Source organism: Nansenia antarctica (assembly GCF_963989245.1).
Source record: "Nansenia antarctica genome assembly, chromosome: 5".
Classification (NCBI taxonomy): Eukaryota; Metazoa; Chordata; class Actinopteri; order Argentiniformes; family Microstomatidae; genus Nansenia; species Nansenia antarctica.
Window position 1 is genome coordinate 49,729,951 of NC_137690.1, and position 25,326 is coordinate 49,755,276.

A 25,326-nucleotide genomic window follows, 5' to 3' on the forward strand; every position below is an offset into this window, starting at 1 on the left:
TTACTCAAGGATCAGGTATCTGTCCCGCAGGGATGAACAAATCATTATCGATCATACAATTCGTATTATCTTTTGATAATGACTTAATGTGTGTCAGTAGGTCATGTGACCACTATTATGTACAAGTCCGCTTCATCATACATGTCCAACCGTCTGAAGTTTATTAGGAAATACATTTACACGTGTTTATCCCTACCCCTACCACCTTTCCTTCTCTTCGTGGCTAGGCAGAGGCCCTGCCAATACAATTGTGTTTAAGAGCTTAAACACACAATGAAGTTGTAAGGTTTGTTGAACCTTTTAAGCTGTCAAGTGAAGTAAGTGTGACCTTCTTAGCTGGGACCTAGGCCGGAGTCTGTGTAAATATTGTCTAGGCTGATGTGGGGCAGGGCTGCGGCGCTGTACCCGGCCCACCGCCGCCTCCACATCCGGAACCAGACAGGTCCAGCAGGGCCAGCTCCCGGATCTCCTCCAGGAGAGAGTAGAGGTTGGGGGCTTTGCTCTGACGGAACTCCCTCTCCTCCCTGGAGAGCTTAGGGGCCCGGGCCTTCTCCTCAGCCTGCTGAGAGGCCTCCTCTGCCAGACGCACCACCTCCTGGACCAGCTGGGAGCGGCCCCGGGCCTGGGGTGCCTGCGGCTGGGGCTGGGGCTGGAGGGGCTGGTTCTGGGTGGAGGCAGGTGTCAGGTGGGGCTTGTTGCTGATCACCTCCAGGTGGAGGTTGTCGGAGTGGCAGCGCGACGGCTGCACAGAAATACGCACCTGGGGGAGGAAGAGGAAACAGGTGTGAGACAACGACGGGGATCGTCTGATCGTTTAAGTGTGATGGTGATCAACGCCCGCTTGGAAGATCAGACGACCAACTGTCTTTGTCTCATTTAAAGGAAATAGCTGCCACCATTAGTTGGGTGGTTTGAGTCTTAAGTTTCAAGTTTCAAGTTGTATTGTTTACGTCACATTACACAAGTGTAAGAGAGTAACATTCTTAGGCTTCGGTTCCTCACATTACAGCACAATTATTGATTCTGTATTCTGCTGCAATGCCAATGTCGAATGAACCTGAACCCAACAATTTTACTCTGTGTACCCGTACATTGATGTAATAAAAGCAATTCTGATTCTGAAGAAAATAAGGCAATAGGCATAATTCAAGATTTAAAAAAAATCTTTAAGTGACATAAGTGAGTAATTTAAAAAAAATCTTTAAGTGACATAAGTGACAAATAAGACAGGATACAGTTAGCAGTATCCAAACAATTAGCAGACAATAATTAATTGTCTTAATTAGTTGTAAATATTGTCTTAATTCGTTTTTGTTATAAAGCATTTGAGATTGACTCACAGTGACGTGGTCGAACAGGCTGAAGGTGGATGTTCCAGAGCTGGTGACGGTGCTGATGTGGTCCAGGTACCTGTGTAGAGAGCCAGTCTCCCACTCACAGCTCCCGCCCTGTCTCACACTCACCACCTGGCCCTCGCGGTTCTTCAGATACACCGCCCCCTTCAGGCCGTATCTGGGAACAACACAACCACAAGTGTCAGTAAACTGTTCTATATCGTGGAGCTCCGCCCCATAGGGGAGCTCTGCTCCTATTGGTTTACCCGCTACCTAAAGTAGCCAATGACTGAATTTTTCAATGTCTGCGCCCGCCTGGAGTGCTATATAAAGGGGCGTCCTTCGCTCCCTCATTCTCCCAAAAAGTTCAGCACGGGTTTATATCTGAAGACTGAGAAGGACGACTACAAAGACTGGAGGACCCGCCAGACTTTTCCCTTCAAGATGGATCGTCCGCCGCCTATGGAGAAGTTCCTCCGGGACGCCTGCCGCTGCGACTTCCAAGCAGCGAAGGACACTTTTCAGCGGAGGAGACTTTTCCCTTCAGCGATGGATCGTCCGCCGCCGACCACGAAGAAGTTCCTCCGGGACACCTGCCGCTGCGATTTTCTAGCAGCGGAGGACAAGCAAGAACGGCGTTCTGGGCAGGCACCTCCCCAAGTAGGGATGGTCCCGCCCGCTCAGCCGGCCCTGACATCACGCCGCCCTCACCCAACTGAGTGGTCGGTGCCGGTGTCAGAATCAGAAAGCTCTGATGAGAGCGAGCGGCAGGTAGAGCACGTGCTCCCCGCCCTCGCCCCCCCATCACTCCGCCACGACTTCCAGGGCCTCCTGGAAGCTGCGGCAGGCGTGTTGGCAATTCCCCGTCCCACCTCCCCTCCCCCAACGGAGTCCTTCTGGGAGAAGGACCTGTTTTACGGAAAAAGGGCGAAGCGACAGGACCAACCTCCTAACGCTGTCCTCCCGGGCTTAGATAAGTTCGTGGAGGACAAGTGGGGAGAACCACTCACAGGCAGGGCGCCAGTGAAGGCGTTCTTGCCCTTTACCAGAGTGGAGGGGCTCGCGGAGGGGATGACCAACGGCTCCCCGCCGCTCGAACCAGCGCTAGCCGCCTACTTGGTACCGGGGTCCAGCGCCTGGTCGGTGCCTAACAAACCTATGCCGCCCAACCAGCGTGACAGGTTTAACGCCACCCTGGTAGACAAGAGCTACGCTCTCGGTGCGCAGGCGGCGGCAGCGGCGAATAACATCGCCGTGTTTAACGCCGCCATTGCGAAAATCACCACAGACCGACCCTACGGTTTGTCTGCAGCGGAGACGGTACTTCTGAGCAAGCTCAGTGCCGCGACGATGTACCTGGCCCAGGGCGTCGCGGTTTGTGGGGGTCGCCTGATGGCAAACGCGGTGGTGCAGCAGCGACAGATGTGGCTGTCTCTCACCACCATGACCGGGGCGGACCGGATGGCCCTACTGAATGCTCCAATAGAGAGACAAGGGCTATTCGGTCCCGCCATGGACACCTTGACGGTGCGCCTGGCCGCGATGGAGGAGGCTAAGAGGCACCTTGCCAGCCACCTCCCCCTCCAGCGACCCTCCACCTCTTCTTCTTCCGCCGTGGTGACGACTGGACCGTCAACGGCTGCGAAACGGAGGTTTCGGTGTGATGCGGCACTGGCTCCACCTCTACAGACGGAGCCATGCCCCACTCGGCATCCCCAGCCCCCGCCGCTGACCACTCGGAGGGCCCACTACGGCCCCCCACGGCAGCGTGGCCCGGTTTCACTGGCGGAGGGGTCGGTAATGACCCCACCACCGTTTTCCTCTTCATGGCTGCTACCTCATAAAGAGGTAAAAGAAGGAAAATCCCCACCTTACTTTTTCAGTAAAGGTGATTTTCCCATGTTATCTACCGGAGCGGAGACCCGCCTGCCTTGTCGGAGCGTGGTCCAATCGCTACCGGTTAGAAACGAAGCGGAGACTGGCCCAGCGTACCAGCGTGTGGCCAGCTCTCTGCCTAACAGACTTACCCCTATCACGTCACAAACAGGGTTAAACACCCCTGTCTGTAGCCGTATAGAGGGATCGTTATTTACATCAATAACCCCTCCATGTCTATCAGGATCTGGCCCAGCTCATGAGCGTGCGGCCGGTTCTTTGATTATCAGACATAATAAACCTGCGTCAATAAAGGGCATTGTTACACATAGCAAACACTCTTTACAGACGGCAGCCCATCCCTTTCGAAATGACCCCACCTTGGGCTGTGCCACCTCCTCGGTGTGCAGCGGCGGCTGGGGTCATACAGAAATTCAAGCTTTTTCTGTCGACTGCACCACAACAGACGGCCCAGCCGCTGTCGTTGCGCTATGCAGAATGGCTAGAAGGGGCAGGTATTCTGTCGGGCTGGCTGGACAGGACATTGAGGAGGGGATATGCAGTACAGTTCATTCAGCCTCCTCCGCCCTTCAGGGGCGTGAGAGAGACTGTTTTGTCCTGCCCGATAAAAACACGTGCGCTCCAGGAGGAGATTACGAATCTCCTAACAAAGGGCGCAGTGACAATGGTTCCGAGGGACCAGTGGGACATGGGGTGGTACTCCCCGTATTTCCTTGTCCCAAAGAAATCCGGAGGCATGAGACCCATACTAGATTTAAGGGTCCTCAACGAGAGAGTGGCGAAACGCCCCGTTCGTATGTTGACGACGAGGCGCCTTCTGTCTTGTATACAGAAAGGCGACTACGGAATCAGCATAGACCTGAGGGACGCGTATTTTCATGTGCCGATCACAGAGAGGCACAGGAAATTTCTACGTTTTGCCTTCCAAGGGAAGGTTTACGAGTACACGCGCCTGCCCTTCGGGTACGCGCTTGCTCCTCGAACTTTCTCCAAATGCGTGCAGACAGCACTCGAACCACTGAGGCGAAACGGGATACGCATATTAGCTTATCTCGACGACCTACTGGTCTTGGCCCAATGCCCAAATCGAGCCATTCGGGACGCAACCTCACTGGTGCAGCACCTCACTCAGCTGGGGTTAGCTGTCAACTGGACAAAGAGTGCTCCGTGGCCAGCTCAACAGTTTTCCTATCTAGGCATTCAGTTGGATACTGCCAAGATGAGGGCCAGTTTATCGGCACCACGGAGAGCGACACTGACGTCAGCTCTCCGGGTATGTCGAGTGACAAATACAATCACCGCTCTGTCAATGATGTCCTTACTAGGAATGATGTCTGCAGCCCATGTAGTGGTCCCCTTAGGCCTATTACACATGCGCAGGCTGCAGAGGTGGTTCGCACGACTGCGACTGGATCCAGTGAGACACCGTCGCAAGTTGATTGTAATACCGAGATCGGTCAAGACCGACCTGAGCTACTGGAGAGACCCGCGCGTCATCGCGCGCGGAGTCGCCATGGGCAGACCGGCATCCCACTACCCAGTCTTCACGGACGCGTCGTTGACTGGGTGGGGAGGAGTGTGTCAGGCAGGTTCGGTGGCAGGAAGACGGTCCCCGTCACATCAACCTGCTGGAACTCGAGGCGGTGAAGTTAACGCTACTTCATTTTGCCCCAGTGTTAAAGGATCTGGACGTGGTAGTCAGATCCGACAACAGGACAACAGTAGCATACATCAATCGTCAAGGGGGAGTACGCTCAGCGTCACTTCATCGCCTAGCGACAGATATATGGCTGTGGGCTGTCACACACCTGAGTTCGCTAAAAGCTCTCCACATTCCAGGTCTGCTCAACGAAGGAGCAGATCTGTTATCACGGGGAGGCCCGAGGGACGACGACTGGAGGTTAGCACCCTCCATTGTGTCTCTGATTTGGGCACGGTTCGGGCAAGCAGAAGTGGATCTGTTTGCGTCCCGGACGAATGCGCAGTGTCGCCTTTGGTTCTCCCTGCGCGAACAGGACAACCCGCCATTGGGAGTCGATGCATTCGCACACCACCCATGGCCGAGGGTCCTGTTATACGCGTTCCCACCCCTGACATCTATCCTCCCACTGTTGGCACGAGTGAGGTCAGAGAGGCTAGAGTTAATTCTTGTAGCCCCGGACCGTCCCGGAGCCCCGTGGTTTCCGGAACTGATGGAGATGTTGGTAGAGGACCCATGGCCCATACCTCATCGACAAGATGCACTCTCTCAGGCCAGAGGCTTGGTGAGGGGGCCACCTATGATGGGGGGCCCCCTCATGGCCTGGTTACTGAGAGGGATTTGTTAGAACGCAGGGGTCTGACAGACGCGGTCATTCAGACCATTCAGAGTGCGCGCGCGCAATCCACTGCAAAGGGATATGCGGCGCGCTGGCGAGTGTTTACACAGTGGTGTGAGGGACAGGACGTTGACCCAGTCTGCTGTCGGGTCGAAACGTTCTTGTGCTTCTTACAGTCGCTGTTTGACAAGGGATTGGCGGCGGGAACTATTAAAGTTTACGCGGCTGCCATCTCAGCTTGTCATGAGGGTTTTGCGACAACGACACTGTTCAGTCATTCGCTGGTTAAGCGTTTTTTGACTGGAGTGTGTAGGCTTAGACGCCCTCTTAGGACTCTAATGCCAAAATGGGACCTGTCGATTGTGCTAGAGGCGCTGTGCGTGCCCCCATTCGAACCCATTGACACTGTGTTGTTGCGTTTATTGTCTCTCAAGACGAGTCTACTCCTCGCCTTGACTACGGCTAAGCGAGTGAGTGATTTATGTGCTCTCTCGACACGGGCAGATTGTTTGATCATATCTGATGACGAAACAAAAGCTGTGTTACGCCCTAACCCGGCTTTTATCCCTAAGGTTAATCGTGGGTTTAGGGTTCAGAGCTGTGCTCTGAGCGCCTTTTTTCCTCCTCCTCACGACGGAGAGAGGGAGAGGCGTTTACATTGTAAATTACGTTGGCACAATATGTGAAGCGCACGGCAGGACTGAGATCTTCTCCCCAGCTTCTGATCTGCTACGGCGGACAGAAAGCCGGGGCACCACTCTCGAAGCAGAGGCTGTCCCATTGGATTTGCGAGGCTATTAGCCTCGCATACGAATCGAAGGGGCAGCCTGTGCCGACTGGCATTCGGGCTCATTCCACCAGGGGCATGGCCACATCAGTGGCCATTCTCAGGGGAGTGGGAGTGGAGGAGATATGTGAGGCGGCGTCTTGGTCGTCGCCATCACCTTTTGTACGGTATTACTTGAAAGATATTTCTTCCTCATCCTTTTCTCATTCGGTCCTCAGTTTTGCTGATGACTGATGTAGTGGGGAAGGCACTTGGATTACCCTAGTCATGGGGATTCTATTCAAGTGCTGGCAGGATGAATACGGATGTGCCTGGGGAAGGGACCCTCCTCCAGGACATGTTCCGTTAGATCAGCAACCCTACGTGCTCACGTAAGGGTTAGGTCAGTGATATTCTTCCTCAATCCTTTCCCATTCTGTCCTCAGTTTGCTGATGACTGATGTTGTGGGAAGGGCACTTGGATTACCCTGGTCATGGGGATTCTATTCAAGTGCTGTCGGGATGAATACGGATGTGCCTGGAGAGGGGACCCTCCTCCAGGACATGTTCGGTTAGATCAACAACCCAACGTAAGGGTTAGGTAAGTGATATTTCTTCGTCATCCTTTTCTCATTCGGTCCTCAGTTTGCTGAGGACTGATGTAGTGGGGATGGCACTTGGATTACCCTGGTTGGGGAGGCTATTCAAGTGCTGTCAGGATGATTACGGATGTGCCTGGGGAGGGGACCTCCTCCAGGACATGTTCCGTTAGATCTACGACCCTGCGTGCTCACGTAAGGGCTAGATCAGTGGAGCAGACTCGGTGTGGGTTGGGCCAACTTTTTAAGGTTGTCTTGAACCAACATCAGTGGTCAGCTCCGGGTGCCGCTGAGATTGTTTTCGGATTAATAGTCTCAGTGGGGGTACATTTGGCCTCGCTCGCTCCGCCTAAACCAATAGGAGCAGAGCTCCCCTATGGGGCGGAGCTCCACGATATAGAACGATAGTTATGGAGATAGACTCCAGTTCTATGAGTGGAGCGGAGCCCCATAGGGCTGCTGGCCCACTTCGACTCGTTCAAACCCGGCTGTTTTGTATATGTTTGGGAGAATGAGGGAGCGAAGGACGCCCCTTTATATAGCACCCCAGGCGGGCGCAGACATTGAAAAATTCAGTCATTGGCTACTTTAGGTAGCGGGTAAACCAATAGGAGCAGAGCTCCCCTATGGGGCTCCGCTCCACTCATAGAACTGGAGTCTATCTCCATAACTATCGTACTATAACGTGGTGGTGTCTGTGCACACTAAACATTAAACGATGTTGTGTTGTGTATGCACCAGCAATGTCACTGTAAGACTATGCGGAACATTAGAAAGTGACTATTGTTTCATTCAGGATAAAGCATTTTCAGGCTGTATACAATACAATTCACCATCGTATTTGTTAGGACTGTACTGTGTCCTAACGTCCACTATGGATCAGTGGTCCTCTGTGGCTCAGTTGGTAGAGCGTGGCGCTAACAACGCTTAGGTTTGTGGGTTCGAGGACTTTCGGATTGTCTAAGGGCGGAGTAGGTTGCATTCCGGAAGAGCTCTGTTGAAATCCTTTCAATACATATTTGCTTTATTGCTTTCTTATTTATGTATTATTATTATTATTATATAATTATTTATAACGGTTGTGGGGAACATGGCGCGTTCTGGCCTGCAGAGGGAGCTAGACTGCCATTGGAGGGGAATGATGGGCTGATTACGGACAGGTGTCAGTGATCAGACTCATTGTTCCACTGGTCTATTTAACCTGTGTGTGTTTGTTCCCTCGGGAGATGAGTAGGGCAGGAAGTACCTGCCGCACGGAGACACGGAGAGACCGAGAGAGAGAGAGAGCCGCGGCGAGGACGCACGAGACCCCGAAAGGGGGTGAGGTGCAGGGAGCCGGGCGGACGGAGCGGGTCCCGAAAGGGAGGACTAGCGGGGCGGGAGCGAGGGCTCCGCCAGGAGCGGAATAGCGGGGCGAGAGCGAGGGCTCTGCCAGCAGCGGACGGAGCGGGTCCCGAAAGGGAGGACTAGCGGGGCGAGAGCGAGGGCTCTGCCAAGAGCGGAATAGCGGGGCGAGAGCGGTCGGATAGTGCGGTCGGATAGAGGGGATTGCACGCAAATATACCACATTAACCTATTAAAAAAATGGAACGACGTGGTCCCTGTTTCCCTGGTGACGCTACTTCCCGAGCAGGATGAGTTCGGGCCGGAGGTCCCAAAAACGAGTACTAGCGCCCCGGCCTGCGTAGGCGACCATCTCTCGGCGAACCAGCGGGCGGACGTTGATCGATTGCAACATAGGTTCGCAGATGTGTTCTCCCCTATACCCGGTCGTACTCGCCTCATAGAGCATCAGATAGTTACGCCACCGGGGGTTACGGTACGTACGCCGCCATACAGGCTGCCGGCTCACAAACGAGACGTGGTGAGCCGGGAATTAGACTCTATGCTAAAACTGGGCGTGGTCGAGGAGTCGCATAGCGACTGGTGCAGCCCCATCGTGCTGGTGACAAAGCGCGATGGGTCTGTACGGTTCTGTGTGGACTATAGACGGGTGAACGCGGTGTCTAAATTCGATGCCTACCCTATGCCCCGGGTCGACGAGCTCCTGGACCGGCTTGGCACGGCTAAATATTACACAACATTGGATTGCACGAAGGGGTACTGGCAGATACCATTATCGTCGGTAGCCCGGGAAAAAACGGCATTCTCTACCCCGCGGGGGTTATTCCAGTTCACCGCGCTTCCGTTCGGGTTGTTTGGGGCCCCGGCCACGTTTCAGCGTCTGATGGACCGCATTCTGCGGCCGCACTCTGCGTATGCTGCGGCGTACGTAGATGACATTGTCGTCTATGCGGACACCTGGCCGCAGCATATGCAGAGGGTGGCTGCGGTACTACAGTCGCTGAGGCAGGCGGGGCTGACGGCGAACCCGGCGAAGTGCGTGATCGGGCGGGGGGAGATCCGGTATCTGGGGTACATCCTGGGCGGCGGGGAGGTGCGACCGCAGGTGGACAAAACCACTGCGATCGCCGCCGCCCCGCGGCCCAGGACCCGGAAGGACGTGAGGCGGTTCCTGGGACTGGCCAGCTACTACCGGCAGTTTGTGCCGGGGTTCTCGGAGCTGGCCAGCCCCCTTACCGACCTCACCCGGAAGGGGGCCCCGGATCCGGTCCAATGGAGTGAGCGATGCCAAGTAGCGTTCGATGGGATTAAGAACGCCCTCTGTGGGGAGACAGTCTTGTATGCTCCTAACTTTAACATTCCTTTTTCTCTGCAGACAGACGCGTCGGATAGAGGGCTGGGGGCGGTGCTGACCCAGCAGGTGGAGGGATTCGACCGTCCGGTGCTGTACCTGAGCCGAAAGCTGTCGGAGCGGGAGGGCAGGTACAGCACGGTGGAGAAGGAGTGTCTGGCCATTCGGTGGGCGGTCGGCGCCCTCCGGTACTACCTGCTGGGGCGCTCGTTCACCCTCTACTCCGACCATGCTCCCCTACAGTGGCTCCACCGCATGAAGGACACCAACGCGAGGATCACCCGGTGGTACCTCGCGTTGCAGCCCTTCAACTTCACGGTGGTTCACAGGCCGGGGACGCAGATGGTCGTGGCCGACTTCCTCTCCCGTGATGGGGGGGGGGAGTAGGCTATCGGCCGGTTGTATCCCCGGCCTCGAAACTGGCGGTGGGGATGTGTGGGGAACATGGCGCGTTCTGGCCTGCAGAGGGAGCTAGACTGCCATTGGAGGGGAATGATGGGCTGATTACGGACAGGTGTCAGTGATCAGACTCATTGTTCCACTGGTCTATTTAACCTGTGTGTGTTTGTTCCCTCGGGAGATGAGTAGGGCAGGAAGTACCTGCCGCACGGAGACACGGAGAGACCGAGAGAGAGAGAGAGCCGCGGCGAGGACGCACGAGACCCCGAAAGGGGGTGAGGTGCAGGGAGCCGGGCGGACGGAGCGGGTCCCGAAAGGGAGGACTAGCGGGGCGGGAGCGAGGGCTCCGCCAGGAGCGGAATAGCGGGGCGAGAGCGAGGGCTCTGCCAGCAGCGGACGGAGCGGGTCCCGAAAGGGAGGACTAGCGGGGCGAGAGCGAGGGCTCTGCCAAGAGCGGAATAGCGGGGCGAGAGCGAGGGCTCTGCCAGCAGCGGACGGAGCGGGTCCCGAAAGGGAGGACTAGCGGGGCGGGAGCGAGGGCTCCGCCAGGAGCGGAATAGCGGGGCGAGAGCGAGGGCTCTGCCAGCAGCGGACGGAGCGGGTCCCGAAAGGGAGAAGCAGCGGGGGGGAAAAGACTCGCTCAGCACGTCAGTGACGGTGCTGAGCTGTGCTGTACTAAATAAACTCATATTCTGTACCATTCCTCTGTGTCGATCTCCCTCTGTGCCTAGAGACTGCTACAACGGTACTTTATTATTTCAATCTCCTCTTTCTATATGTGCCCCCATTCATATGGATGCGTAGGCTTGGACTTGAGCACAAGACACTCTGACGGACTTAAATGAGGAAATGTTTGATATATCCTATGCATACATAATGCTACTCTTTTATTTTTTATTACTGTTACCACTGCTTTGGTGCCCTTTTCTCTTTTTCTGTGTGCTATGCGTATGCATGTATACCCTGTGTGTGGGAGTGCCTGTGTGCTATGCGTGTATGCTATGTGCTATGGGTGTTTCTATGTGGGCGTGTATGTGTTTAGCTATGTGTATGAAGGGATGGGTACAATAGGCGTGTATGGATGTTAATACATGTATATACTGTATCTATAAGTGAATGTCCATATGTGTTTTTACATGTGTATATAGTTAGATTAGTTGAATCTGACACTGTGTTTTCACTGCAACCTAAGTCTCAGATTCCTTTGTTCCTTTGTGACTCCTACAATATGATATTTACCCTCAGTAACAGACGTATTGCTCACATGGGAAGTAGTGTGTAGAGTGTAAAAACATGGCATTCCTTTAGCCCATGTTGCATCGAAAGATGTTTATTGCTGGTGTTCCCCCTCTTACTTGAAATGATCATTTTACAGATGTTACAAGTGGCAATGTTGTCATTTTTCTTTGTGAAATGAAGCCATGCTTTGGACGCACAAGTTTTTGCAATGCGCAACTGTCCACGCATGCGCAAAACATGCCGGCATCGATAAGAGGAATCGATAACCTCGGAGACATACGATTCCGACACATCCAACAATTTGGAACCGGTTCTCAACTGGAACCGGTTCTCGATTCCCATCCCCAGTGTTGACTCATTTGAAAGACCAATAAAAACTGTTAAACAAAAAAGGTTGTGGGTTACCATATATACTGAAAAAGTATGCACTCGCTGCAATGTCAGTCGCTTTAGATAAAAGCATCAGCTAAATGGCATTTATTATTGGTATATATATTATTATTATTATTATCTTACTGTGGGATGAAGACCAGCATGCCGTTGGCCCGTACGGCGTAGATGACAGCGTCGGCCACACAGCGGGGGTCAGTCTGGGGGTCTTTGTCTCTGAAGAACAGACACTGGAACAGCTCTGTGGATTCCCTCTGGGCATGCTGCGCTGACTGAGGGGGGCGAGGGGGGGGGGGTCACACAGGTCAGAGGTTAGAGGTGCAGATTTCAGGAAGGCCATTACCGTTCTCACAGAAGAAGAGGTGGAACTCACTCAAAGGTTCTCCTATTCACAAGGTAACAAGGTCGCAAAACAAGGTAGCTCCCCCCACATCAACGGTCTGTGTCTGCTAACACTATGGCAGATGTCAGGGCTGAGGCCAAGCGTAACCGGCACTACTGACCCTGTTCTTATTGTTGATTTGCTGAACCAGCTCCTCCAGCTCTTTGTTACTGGCCGAGGCCTTGCCGGGGCCCGCCCCCTGCTCCAGATCGAGGGCGGCGCTGAGGAGGCGGTGGACGACGATGTCGGCGTAGCGACGGATGGGCGAGGTGAAGTGGGTGTAGCGGTCCAGGGCCAGACCTGACGAGAGAGAAACATCAGACCTTTACTTTTTTTCTTTTTTCTGTTGATGAATCTGATCATATTAAGAAGTATGACTCCACTGAGGAGAGTCATCGGACGTTACCATAGTGATAGTACTGGTCCACGGAGCAGGCTCCGGTGGAGAAGTAGAGAGCGTTGGACATGGCCTGGGTGGCCATCACTCTGAGCAGCCGGTTCACCAGGGGGTCCTGGGGGTCCACGGCCCGGTCCAGGGAGTCAGCCAGGGCCTTGTTGGACCTGGTGGAGCAGAATCAGCCAATCACATCACTGCGTACTGTAAACACTCCTAGGGCTGGTTTCCTGGACACAAATTAAGCCTAGTACAGGACTGAAGTCTATGCTCAATGGAGAATTATTTAAAAAATGTTTTCTAGTCTGGCACACCACCCCGTATACACCTTCATCTATCAAACATGTGCATCTATGTATTACAATGAGCCCGTCCTCCGATTTCTGCCTCCCCCAGCCTCCCCTGGTACAATCAGAAGAGGTTGAGTGTGATCCATCAGCTACACTACAGACCGGTGGTGGTGGACAGCTACAGGGTGTGTGAGATCTGCAGACCATGTGTGAGTTAGTGAGATGCTAAACTGCATTTCTTTGGTCTGGTACTTGTACTCTGAAATGACAATTAAATTGAATCTAATCTAATCTACTCTAATCTAATCTTAACGGAAGAGGGAACAGCACCTGGTGTCTATGGAGAAGCCGCGGGCGGAGGCGCTGTCCGTCAGCTGGCTGAAGAAGGCCTGGCGGGGGGGCGGGTGGTGGCGTAGCAGGGCCTGCTGGGGGAAGCTCTCCTGGATCTTGCGCGCCACCCAGTGGTTGGCGTAGATCATGCACTCTGCCACCGTCTCGTGCACCTCCAGGGGCTGCCGGGGCACCAGGGACGTGATGTTCCCCTGGTCGTCCAGCTGGGCCCTCACCTGGACACGATACGTCAGAATCATAACAATAATACATCATTTACAGGGATTTGCTGTATTCTACAAAGTTCTATCCAGCACTTCAGTGAGGGGGGAAGGGCCTTTCAACAGATACAACAATGTCATAAATTACAACTGAACAGAATAGATACATCGGATTTTTTTAGATTAGATTAGATTAGATTGAAGTTTATTGTCATGGCAGAGTACAAGGCACCAGACAACGAAGTTGACTGTATTTACAGGGATTTGCTAAGTTCTATCCAGCACGTCAGTGAGAGAGGGGGCGGGGGGGGGATATCAGAATTGTTGATAACAGATACACCAATTTAATTAATGAGCATGATGAACTCAGTCAGTCCAACCAGAACACCTCGCCCACCTCACATCTCCATTAGATGGCTCCTCCAGACGGGCCTCATTAATCATTCATTACAGCAATTAAGAGACTACATTCATCCACCACGGATATCCCCCTCGGTTTACAATGAAGACGGCCAGCTCTAGATTTCATTTACGTCAACAGAATGTACGGCGTTTGCGAGATCAAAGTACTACTTAAAAAACGGGTGTTGACATTTTGGTAGCTATTCATTTCTGAGCCTTTTACTTTGTAATCATTTGAAGTGAATATAACAGCAACTTTTTCCGACTCCACAAAAAATAAACACCTATAAACTATTATGCTTTCTCCTCTTTACTTTCATGTGCTTGTCATCGCTGTGGGATCGTAATTTCAGCCAGCGGGAAAAAAACCGACAGCACAAGCATCTATTTGTGCTAATTATTTTTTAAAGAAATCGGTCCAGCGCTTTCTGCTGTCAAAGTCGATTTCTCCACCCTCCAAACGCAGCTACATGATGAATGGTAGGGGGGGAGTAGAACTGTGGTTGGGTGTGTGGCTGTGCCTTGCGTTTAGGGTCAGGGGATAGAACCCAAACCAACAAACAGACTCTGACCTCCACCCCCTCCAGCTCCAGGGCTCCTCCCTTGTCTCTCTGGGCACGGAGGTGCCGGGCCACGTGGGTGAGGGTCTCCAGAGCCTGGGTGAGCTGGGCCAGCTTGGCGTCCCGCTCCGAGGCTCCTAGCTGGGCCAGCTCCGGGACCACGGCCCCCTCCCCGTTGAGGAGGGACTGGGCCAGCTCGTAGTGGAGCTGGTAGGAGGAGCGGATCAGGGTGCGGCCGTACCACACCTTGCTGACCGCCAGGGAGCAGGCGTCCAGCTCCCACAACACGCTCATGGCGTACCTGGACAGACACACACACGGACACAGAGACACACACACACGACACAGACACAGAGACACACACACACACACACACACACACACACACACACACACACACACACACAACCTAGTTAAACATTAATCATGCAGTAACATGTTTGTCCTGTTGCGTTTCCCGTAGTTGTTTTTCCGGGTTCAGAGCACGCTGGCGTCCGCGTTGTGACTGCCGCTTCTGTTTCCCGGTCCTGTCTCCTGTCTTTTTGTATCCTGTCTTTTTGTATCCTGTCCTGTCTTTTTGTATCCTGTCTTTTTGTATCCTGTCTTATCCTTTTTGTATCCTGTCCCGCCGACCTCCGCTGCCTTCCCCCCCGCCATCTCCCGCCTCTCACCGCCTTCACTACCGGACTGCAATACTCACCGCCTTCACTACCGGACTGCAGTACTCACCGCCTTCACTACCGGACTGCAGTACTCACCGCCTTCACTACCGGACTGCAGTACTCACCGCCTCACCGTTCCTGTCCCCCGGCTCTGTGTTGCCGACCGACCCGCTGCGCGCCGCTCTTAGACATCGCTGGCCTGGCCGTGCTGTGCTATTACCCTCGTCCCGGGAGGTAGCCACCGCTCCCTCCCCGGTTCGGGGGTTGCCATCTCCGCAGGTGAGTGTCGGTCCTTCCCAGCCTTCACTCACTGCTGCGCGATTTGGTCGCTGGCATGGCACGGCTAGGCTGGCCGGCCGCGCGGGTTGGGTCCCAGGCTGGCAATACAGATGACAACGGCAACGGCGGCACCGCGCTGTCGCTCTGGTCCACTGCCTGTCGTCTTGCCCTGGACTCCCGGCCATCTCACCTGCCCCCCACCTCCCCCTGCCCTTCTCTCGTCTCACCTACACTCACTGAACCACAACCATCGCCTCACTGCTGCTGCTGCCACCAAGGCAGGCATTCTCCGCTGCCGCCGCCACATCCATCGAGGCTCCCAGCAACATCAACACCGGACTCTACACCACCCCCCCCCCTCCCCGTTCGCTGACTCTGTGTTCCATGTTACTTGTTGTTGTTACTTGTTGTTTTTATGTCTCCCCACGTGTATCCTATATTGTCAGCGTCTTTGAGCCTTGGAAAAGCGCTATATACATTTAATAAATTATTATTATTATTAATTCTTATATCATAGCAGTAACATGTATTATATCATAGCAGTAACATGTATTATATCATAGCAGTAACATGTATTCTATCATAGCAGTAACATGTATGATATCATAGTAGTAACATGTATTATATCATAGCAGTAACATGTATGATATCATAGCAGTAACATGTATTATATCATAGCAGTAACATGTATTATATCATAGCAGTAACATGTATGATATCATAGCAGTAACATGTATGATATCATAGCAGTAACATGTATGATATCATAGCAGTAACATGTATGATATCATAGCAGTAACATGTATTATATCATAGTAGTAGTAACATGTATTATATCATAGCAGTAACATGTATTATATCATAGTAGTAACATGTATTATATCATAGCAGTAACATGTATTATATCATAGTAGTAACATGTATTATATCATAGTAGTAACATGTATTCTAGTGGACTCACCGGTCCACCCCTCCCAGCAGAGAGCAGAGGTCAGCGCTGAGGACAGCAGGCAGCATGTCGTACCTCCTGTCTGCCAGGTAGTAGGTAGTGGCCCTGGGGGAGAGAGGTTCACTGTGACACAAACTGTACACCTAGGTCCAGTAGTGTGAGGCACTGCATTCACATACTATCATCATCATCATCATCAACATTGTCAATGTCATCATCATCACTATCTCTATCATCATCATCATCATCATCATCATCAACCTCAAAAACAGCAACATCATCATCACTAACTAGTGTTGTTCCGATACCGATACTAGTATCGGCATGGCCACCGATACGCACAAAAATGCTGGTATCGGTATCGGCGAGTACTAACAAAAAAAAAATCCGATATTTATTTTTATTTTTTTTTTTTTTTTAAGTACTAAAGTTATTTTGTTTGTAAATGTTCACTTGCTGTTGCACTACTACTACGACTGTTTTATATCTTAAATGGATATTGCACTGATTGGCATCTGTGAGAGCCACATTTCAGGTTTTATAAGGGGTTGATTTTCTTGTCACCATACCAGGTAGACAATAAAAAAAAGTTCTATAGTATTCACTCTCTGTTGGTATTTTTTCCTGTTTTACAAAGGTTTTGAGCAGTGCCAGACTAAGTGTTAGCAATAATTTTACATCGAGGTGAGTATGCGTCTCCAAATTTTTTTTTTTTTTTTTTTTTTTTTTTTCCTTTTCAAAAACCGGTATCGGATCGGTACTCGGTATCGGCAAGTACTGCACGGTCAGGTATCGGTATCGGGATCAAAAAATGGTATCGGAACAACACTATCACTAACACTATCATCATCATCCTCCTCCTCCTCGTCCCCTCACCTAGCGCGTGCCTCCAGGTCAGTGAGCGAGCCCTCGGTGACAAAGTGTGTGACGTCAGCGATGTGGACCCCCAGCTCCAGCCGGTCCCCCCCGGGGAGGGGGCGCACAGAGAGGGTGTCGTCCACGTCCTCGCAGCCCTGGGGGTCGATGCTGAACACCAGGTGAGAGGCCCTCAGGTCCCTCCGCACACACACCTGGGCCGGCTCCACCCTCCAGGGGCTCTGGGAGGAGTTCACCGGCATCTCCCGCAGCTTGACACACACACGGACACACGGACACACGGACACACGGACACACACACACACACACACACACACACACACACACATATTTACATGAATATTTACATTTTAGACATTCAGCAGGCGCCTTTAACCAAGGTGACTTACACACTTTTCCCACACACACAATTTATATTTACATTTAGATGAACATTTTATCCAAAATGACTTACACAGTGACTTACACACGCAACATATACTGTACATTAGGGCTGCACGATTAATCGATTTTAAATCGAAATCGCGATTTGAAATTATGCGATTAGCTAATCGCAAAGCCTGCGATTTGCCTGCGATTTTTTTTTTTTTTTTTTTTTTTTTTGCTATTTAGCTGACGCTTTTAATCCAAAGCGATTTACAATTACGAATTACAGGGACATTCCCCCTGGAGTAACTGAGGGCTAAGTGCCTTACTCAAGGGCACACTAGTAGTGGTGTGGTTTCAGGCGGGATTTGAACTCACACAACCTTCCGATCACAAGTCCAACTCACTAGACCACCACTACCCGTATGGGATACGTCATACAGCGCGTCGGATTCAACGTCAATGAACGTCAACGTCAATGAACGTCAACAATGAACGTCAACAATGAACGTGAACGTCAATGAACGTCAACGTCAATGAACGCACACCAACAACATCGCACGTGAAACGCCCACGTTTCGGTAGCTAGCAATAGCAACATTCATGGTGGATAATGGCTTCAGCAGAAGTAGTTTGATGGTATCATGTGGTAATGCTCTCTGAAAATAGATAGATTCATCCAATCACCTGCCAAGTATTTTTTGAAAGTACCTGCCCTTTTCCAAACAGCTTCCAATTAAGCTTTCCTAGATGGTTGTGTGAAACAAACCACCTGAGTCAGGTTAGTAATGCTCCATCACATGTTTTAATCTGAAGCTTGATTTTAAAGCAACCCAACTTTAAAGCAACCCAATGTAAGTTTAGTTCTTTCACTCGTAGCTCGGGCTGTGGGGGTGCTAGAGGAGGGAGCCTCTAAGTCCCCTGAAGACGTACAAACAAACTGCACGTTGATACGACCTTCCTAGCCGGAGATATGGCCACACTTTACAAAAACGTTTTTTTTTTTTTTGCTATTTAAAAAAATAATAATCGCAAATTAATCGCAATCGCGATATCTGTCCAAATAATCGCAATTCGATTTTTTCCCCAAATCGTGCAGCCCTACTGTACATACATGCATACACAGACACACACACACACAGACACACACACACGCACACGCACACGCACGCACACACACACACACACACACACACGGTCACCCACCCACCCACATACACACACAGCCTCCAGCCTCACCTGAGCCTCAGAGAAGGGGGGGACGTGGATGGAGTTCTCTATGAGGATGGTCTGGACCTCCGTCTCCAGCTCCCCCGCCCGCCCCAGGACCCTGACGCTGTGGCCGTTGGGGTACAGGGACGTGCTCTCCCACGAGTCCAGGCGCACGATCACCCGGTGGTCCTACACAGAGAGAGGGACGTTTACATTTAGACTAACATTTTATCCAAAGTGACTTACACAGTGACTTACACATGAAACATATACATACATACATACATACATGTAATACATTCCATGCATTACAATGAGCTTGTCCTCCAATTTCTACCTCCACCAGCCTCCTCTGGTGTGTGTGTGTGTGTGTGTGTGTGTGTGTGTATGTGTGTGTGTTTCACCTGCAGCGCGTCGGCCTGCTGGGTGCTGATGCGGATCTTGGGGATGCGCTGGTCCCAGGGCGTGGCCAGGATACGCTGGGAGTTCCTGCTCTGTGATTGGGTCTCCTCACGGGGGGGAAAGGTCACCACATAGTCTCGCCAGTTCCTCTGAAGGATCCCCACAACCCGGCCTGCAGGGGGAGACAGAGAGAGAGAGAGAGAGAGAGAGAGAGAGAGAGAGAGAGAGAGAGAGAGAGAGAGAGAGAGAGAGAGAGAGAGAGAGAGAGAGAGAGAGAGAGAGAGAGAGAGAGAGAGAGAGAGAGAGAGAGAGAGAGACCTACAGGGTTGCTTACAAGTTCCATCTTTCCCTCTGAAAGGCCGGGCCACAGGGGCATAGGGGGTACGAAGGGGTTGCTTTCTGATTGAGGGACAGAGAGTTGTCGTCCTCTGTGGCTCAGTTAGCCGAGCATGACGCTTACAACGCTTAGGCTGTGGGTTTGATTCCCCCTGGGACCATATATACTGAAAAAAGGGCATGGGCTGACTCTGGGTCTACCTGTGGGCATGGGCTGACTCTCCTCCCCGGCCTTCTCCTCAGCGTGTCCTTGCGCCAGCGCTGTGTTACGGCCTCGCCAGTCACTCTTTGGCAACAGCTCCACGGCAACCGTGTCGCCATGCACGGCCCGGTTACGGTTCTTCCCCCCGCACACCAGCACATCACTGTTCAACTCTGGGGGGGGGGGGGGGGGGGAGGGAGAGAGAGAGGGGGAGGGAGGGAGGGAGAGAGACAGATTATAGAGAATAGAGAGTGGCTTGCATAACAATTACTATGAGGGTAAATTAGAGAATAGAGATTCCAAGCTTATATCTGATGGTGTTTGCTGTTTGTGTATGTACTGGTACACCCTTTTTAGACGTAGCGTGCTAGTGTGCTAGTCCTGGCAGAGACACACCTGTGTTCTTGTTGCCGGCGCCTTCTACACGGATGAAGGCCTCGTGCTGTGCCCGGTGCTTGTTCACGTTCAGCGTACCCTGCAACGGGAAGGGGTGGGGGGGTCAAATCAGCTCTCAAAACCCACCTGTTCACCAAGGCCTTTGGGCCCCTAGTTTAGCTATTTGCCGTTGTCTCTGTGTTTTCTGTTTTTGTCTGTCTGACTGTCTTTCTGTAAATGTGTTTAAGCGTCCTTGAAAGCCGCTATATAAATCTAAAATATTATTGTTATTATTATTGACACTGATCCAAGGCCAGTTATGTGTTTTACCAAGTGCCTCAGCATGATATTATAAGCCAGTAAGCAGATCTTGGATCTGTGCCTAAGGGCAAACACTGGAGGGATAGGACATATTGCTAACGCTGGCAGAGACTCTAGTTATATGGACTACAAAATGGCCGTAGAGGAAACACTTTGCAATTTGAGTGTGTTTTTATGTAAGAAGTCCTATGTTTATGTAAGACGTGCTATGGCCCATAGCCTGCTGTTCATTTCATGGTCCGTGGCGGGAAGTGCTCTATTGAGGAGAGACTAATTGGATTTCACATTTACCAAGCCGGGAATGCTAGCATGGAAGACACGCATGCACACACACACGCACACACACACACACACCTTTTCACGCTACCAAGCGCGCACACGCACACGCACACACACACACACACACACACACACACACACACACACACACACACACCTGGATGTATCTGCCCGACTTGATCCCAGCCTCCAGAACCTCAGCGTGCAGGTGCTCTGTGTACTCCCTCTCTGTCCCCTCGCCCTCCCTCTCCACCAGGGCCTGGGCGATGGAGCAGTACAGGTCCTGGGCCGCCTGCAGGTCTGGCCAGAAGCTCTGCAGGTAGTCCTGTGATGACCAGGGAAGAGAAACACATCAGTCAGGCACCACACACATACTGCATCTAGAACATGGATGCATGGCTCTCAAGTTTGAGTTCAGTCTAAAGACCCATCTCTTCAGGCTACACCTTAACGGTCCCTCCTAAGACCTCCTCATCCCCCTCTACAGTTTCTCTACTGTAAAGAAAAATAAAATAAAAATCCTCCTAGCATTGTAACTGCCAATGGCCCCTGGCCCTAGCATAGATTACTTTTTCTTGCAATGACTGATGGACAGATGATTCACTTACTTCAAATGTATTTGTTTGTAAGTCGCTTTGGATAAAAGCATCTGCTAAATGCCAAAAATCTAAATGTAAATGTCAGTCCTTGGAGAAAACATTGACGGTATCCATCTGTACCTCTATAAAAAAAAATCTTAGAGCACTTAGAATTCAACTAAGGGTTTGATTGACATAAGCGGAGCTGTGGAGGTCAGTGTGGCTGAGAGAGCGGTGTGTTGTACCTGTGTGGAGACCATGTACACCCCACAGTGGAGGCTGCTGTACTCTGCTACAGCACTCTGGTCCTCAGTTAGCATCACCACTGGCTTCAAGCCAGCCAGGTGGTCATGGTACCACACTGCTGCTTGGTACACACACCTGCAAGAACACACACACACACACACACACACACACACACACACAGAGAGAGAGAGAGACACAGACACAGACATGCACGCATGCACGTACACACACGTACACACACAGAGAGACACAGACGCACGCACGCACGCACACACGCACGCACACACGCACACACACGCGCACACACACACACACACACACACACACATACACACAGACACACACACACACACACACACACACACACACACACACACACACAGACACACAAATCTCAGCTATGAAAACTATAGAAATGTGTGTGTGTGTAGGTTGGAGGAGGAAGAACACTCACCTGGTCTGCCATTTATCCTGGGCCTCTGCCTTCTCCCTGGGGCAGTAAGAGTACTCCTGGAACTCGTTGGCAAACAGTACACAGTCATGGCGGGGGTCCTTCAGCAGGCTGCGCAGCCGATTGTACTGCCTGAACAAAAATATTAAAAAAATAATAATAATTAATTCACATGAATATGGACATTTTGAGTTCGGGTGATACGGTAAATCACAGTAAACTATGGTAAAACACAGGCCCTGAACCTTTTCTCACCTAATTTGTTGCTGAGAGTGAAGCATTGAGCTAAAGAGGTAAAACTTGAAACAGAGTGAGTCATGTTTTTTGTCTGTTCCTGATTCAGCTCTTCCTGCTCGGGGTCTCCTGTGTATTGGAGTGAATGGAGCACTGCGACTAACACAGCATCAGCACAGCCTCTACCAGCTACACCAAGGAAGGCAAACGCAGTCAAATGTGAATTGTCATCACATTAACAACGCAACAGATTAAAAACCGGCCGTAAGCAAAAAAGAGGACACGGAGTGGGATGCTGCTAAAGGTCTTATGGGAATTTTTTATTTACACTATTCATCAAGTTTGTCAAGAACAACACATAGGCTGCTGTATAATGTCGATCAGGAAGGGTTGCTGCGTAGGAGAGTTAATCCATACCCAGGGCTAAATCCAGTTCAGCTTCATCAGCACACCTTTGGCATAATGAGGAAAGACTAAATGTTCTTTAGCCACCCTCAAGGACAGGTTCATGAGAGATAATGCTAAAAAAAAGGTTACCTAGTTTGTCCTCCACCTCCACAGCTCAAGTTATGTTATGTTATGTTAATTTCATTTATAATGCGCCCCCCATCCAACTTTTACATCGGCCCGGGGCGCAGCCCGGGTAAAGGAACAGATAAAGACAAAGACAAGGAACACAGAAAGCAATCAGACACAGACGACTTAAACGTAAAACTCAGGCATACAATTCACAACAAATAGGGAGTAGATTTAGGGAATGTCATTTCCCTATTCATTTCAAGTGTGTTATTTCGACAAGAATATATTCCCATTGAATTCATTTCCAGGAAATGAATCATCATTTCATCGCATCAGATCTCACCATTTCATCTCACTGCTCTCGACTGCTCTCCACTAACAGACAAACTGGCCAAAGAGTATCTGACTCACTATCCTCACAAAGCCACGGTTGTCATAAATACGTCATTGGCATGAGCTGAGTAGACAGGTCGTTACTGGATTGTACCTCCGTCCCCGACTGTGCTGGACAGCCTGGCAGGCGGTCTGAGTGAAGACCACCCCCTGAATCTCCCTGAGCTCCAGTATCTCCATGTAGTCCCTCACCACCCCGGCATCCGGCACCACATAGTGAGTCACCTCCCCTGAGAGGACCTTTCCATCTGTTGGGACAGAACAGAAGGAGAGAGGGTGTGAGTCAGCAGTTCCCCTAACGCAGGGTTTGGACCCCATGTGGGGTACCCCTGATTGCAAATATTGGGTTCCCCTGAGAAAGTCTAACTAACCTCTATGAACTGACAAACTAGACAATTGTTTATGAACAATGTCTGTGTGTTACACCTTTAGCCTGTATTGCAGACTTTAGGGTGTTGGTGATTAGACACTGAAGTTGTTAGGGTCACGGGAAATGTTGAGTTTTTTTGTTCAACAAAAGAGTTTGAGAACCCCTGGTGTAAGTCGTCTGCAATTGTAGACTTGTCTGATTACCATGAACCTAGTCCTGCATGAGTTATCGTCGTATTTAACTGTCGTATTCAGTGGTTGTTATAGTAACAACACTGTCATGTTGATTTTTGTTTAAAGAGAAACTAAAGAGAAACATCTGACCTGGCAGTCTGGCTTTGTATAGGCTACAAGTTATTGTTTCAGCGGAGCGACTGTAAGCACTGAGACAAAAGCAGAAGAGCAAACTGGGCAAAATATATTATTGTAAATAATAGCAACGCTGTCTTGCTCTTTACTTGAAAGCTCAGCCAGAGCAATATGCTCAGCAGAGTATATAATTAAATGTTTACCGTTGGCACAGTTCGCCTGGCAGAGAGCACTGTAGCAAGGCACATGTTCTCTCAAATAATGTTCCCGAACAACACGAACCTTCCGCCCGCGGGAACTCTTCAAATGCAAAACCTTTTCGGTTTTAATCATGATCCAGCGTCATAAAAAACGATACTCAGATTAGAGGTAGTTTAGTAATTGTTGTTACGGTGCAATTTTGACAGGCGGGAATAGAAACCAAAATAGTAAACATCTCATTCAGATCAAGGAAGCGCACTGCGCAGACGCGCCTGGTCAGGGTTTACGTCATCCACCCACCAAGCTTTTTTGTGTGTAATTTATCATGAGAGAATGGATTGATAATAAATACAATTAAATGGTATAATTATAACAACACATTAGGAAAAAAACTTATTCTACCATGAATCAAGCTTGTGAAGTATATTTTTTAAGGCCAAAAAGTAATGTACTGGCTTGTGTAATTCAGCAGGCACCATAGTGTCACTCCATAAGCCCTATAATTTATAAGCTTACCAAATATAACTTAACTCAACCCGACGGGCATTCAATTGAGCACTGCTTTATCTGCCACTATGCTAATTTAAGTTAATTGTAAAGACGTATAATTTTATGATAGAGCCATGGGTTCTTTTATGTTTTCTTTTAAAAGTTTAAAATCAAAGTCATTATCACATTGCTTGTTTATGAATGGGTTGGAATAGCAGGTGGCATAGGGTGGCAAAAAAGGCTATAATTCGATCGCTGCTGACGTCATTGGTATTTAAACGAGTCGCGCTAGCGCGTCGGACACAGAGCCAGAGTAGATTAGGGAGAGAGGAAGGAGTGAACGTCACGGATGTTCAGGTCTTGACTGCACACTTTTCATAGATGTTCCATAGACGGCATAACAACCCACCAAAAAAATCATAAGCAATGGTTTACAGACAGCTTTTGACACTGAGTGAGTGACAGGCATTACAACTATAGGAGCTATAGCTGTCATTTGAAGGAGAGAGGCAAAGAAACTGACAAGGTAGGCGAGAGTTCTCACACTAATTTGATGCAGATGTTAATTAATTGCAGTCATTCCGTAGGGTCTCAGCTCAAGTGTGACTTAATTGCTTGTACATTAGTTAAATTTGACTCTAAATGATGAATAATGGAATTGTTAACTAACTATACATCAACTTATGGTCTATTATTTTCTAAATGTTTAATATTCCTTATATATATATATATATATTGCAGCTATGCTGATCCTTTTCCCGACAATGTACGTCGATCACACTACTCTCATCACAGGCGCAAACCTGCATTTTAAACTTGTATTGCTACTGTATACAAGAGCTTTGGTTCTGCTTGAACACACTTACATGTAATGCATAGGCTATTGAACTATCTGAACATTTGAAAATGACTTTGTGGGGATTTATTTATTGAAAATAGATTTCATATTGAAACTTCAATATGTTTCAAAATGTTTTAACCGCTATAAAACGTTACAAACAAAAATCAAACATTAAACAAATAATAATAATACAGTAGAACAACGTTATTACACATCTGGTTT

At 50.3% G+C, this 25,326-nt stretch overlaps 1 protein-coding gene across 1 annotated transcript; it reads right to left on the reverse strand.

The window, feature by feature from the left end:
- Positions 1-208: 208 nt before the first annotated feature.
- Positions 209-23,906, reverse strand: dis3l (DIS3 like exosome 3'-5' exoribonuclease; the record flags this gene model as incomplete). Its single annotated transcript, XM_080533042.1, has 18 exons — positions 209-760; positions 1,341-1,512; positions 11,763-11,908; positions 12,140-12,318; positions 12,425-12,579; positions 13,033-13,268; positions 14,228-14,516; positions 16,118-16,210; positions 16,982-17,232; positions 18,587-18,748; positions 18,964-19,133; positions 19,499-19,672; positions 19,896-19,974; positions 20,632-20,799; positions 21,298-21,433; positions 21,753-21,881; positions 22,990-23,143; positions 23,777-23,906. 18 exons carry the CDS (start codon positions 23,904-23,906, stop codon positions 371-373), a joined length of 3,213 nt encoding a protein of 1,070 aa, XP_080389168.1. The 3' UTR covers positions 209-370.
- Positions 23,907-25,326: the final 1,420 nt, after the last annotated feature.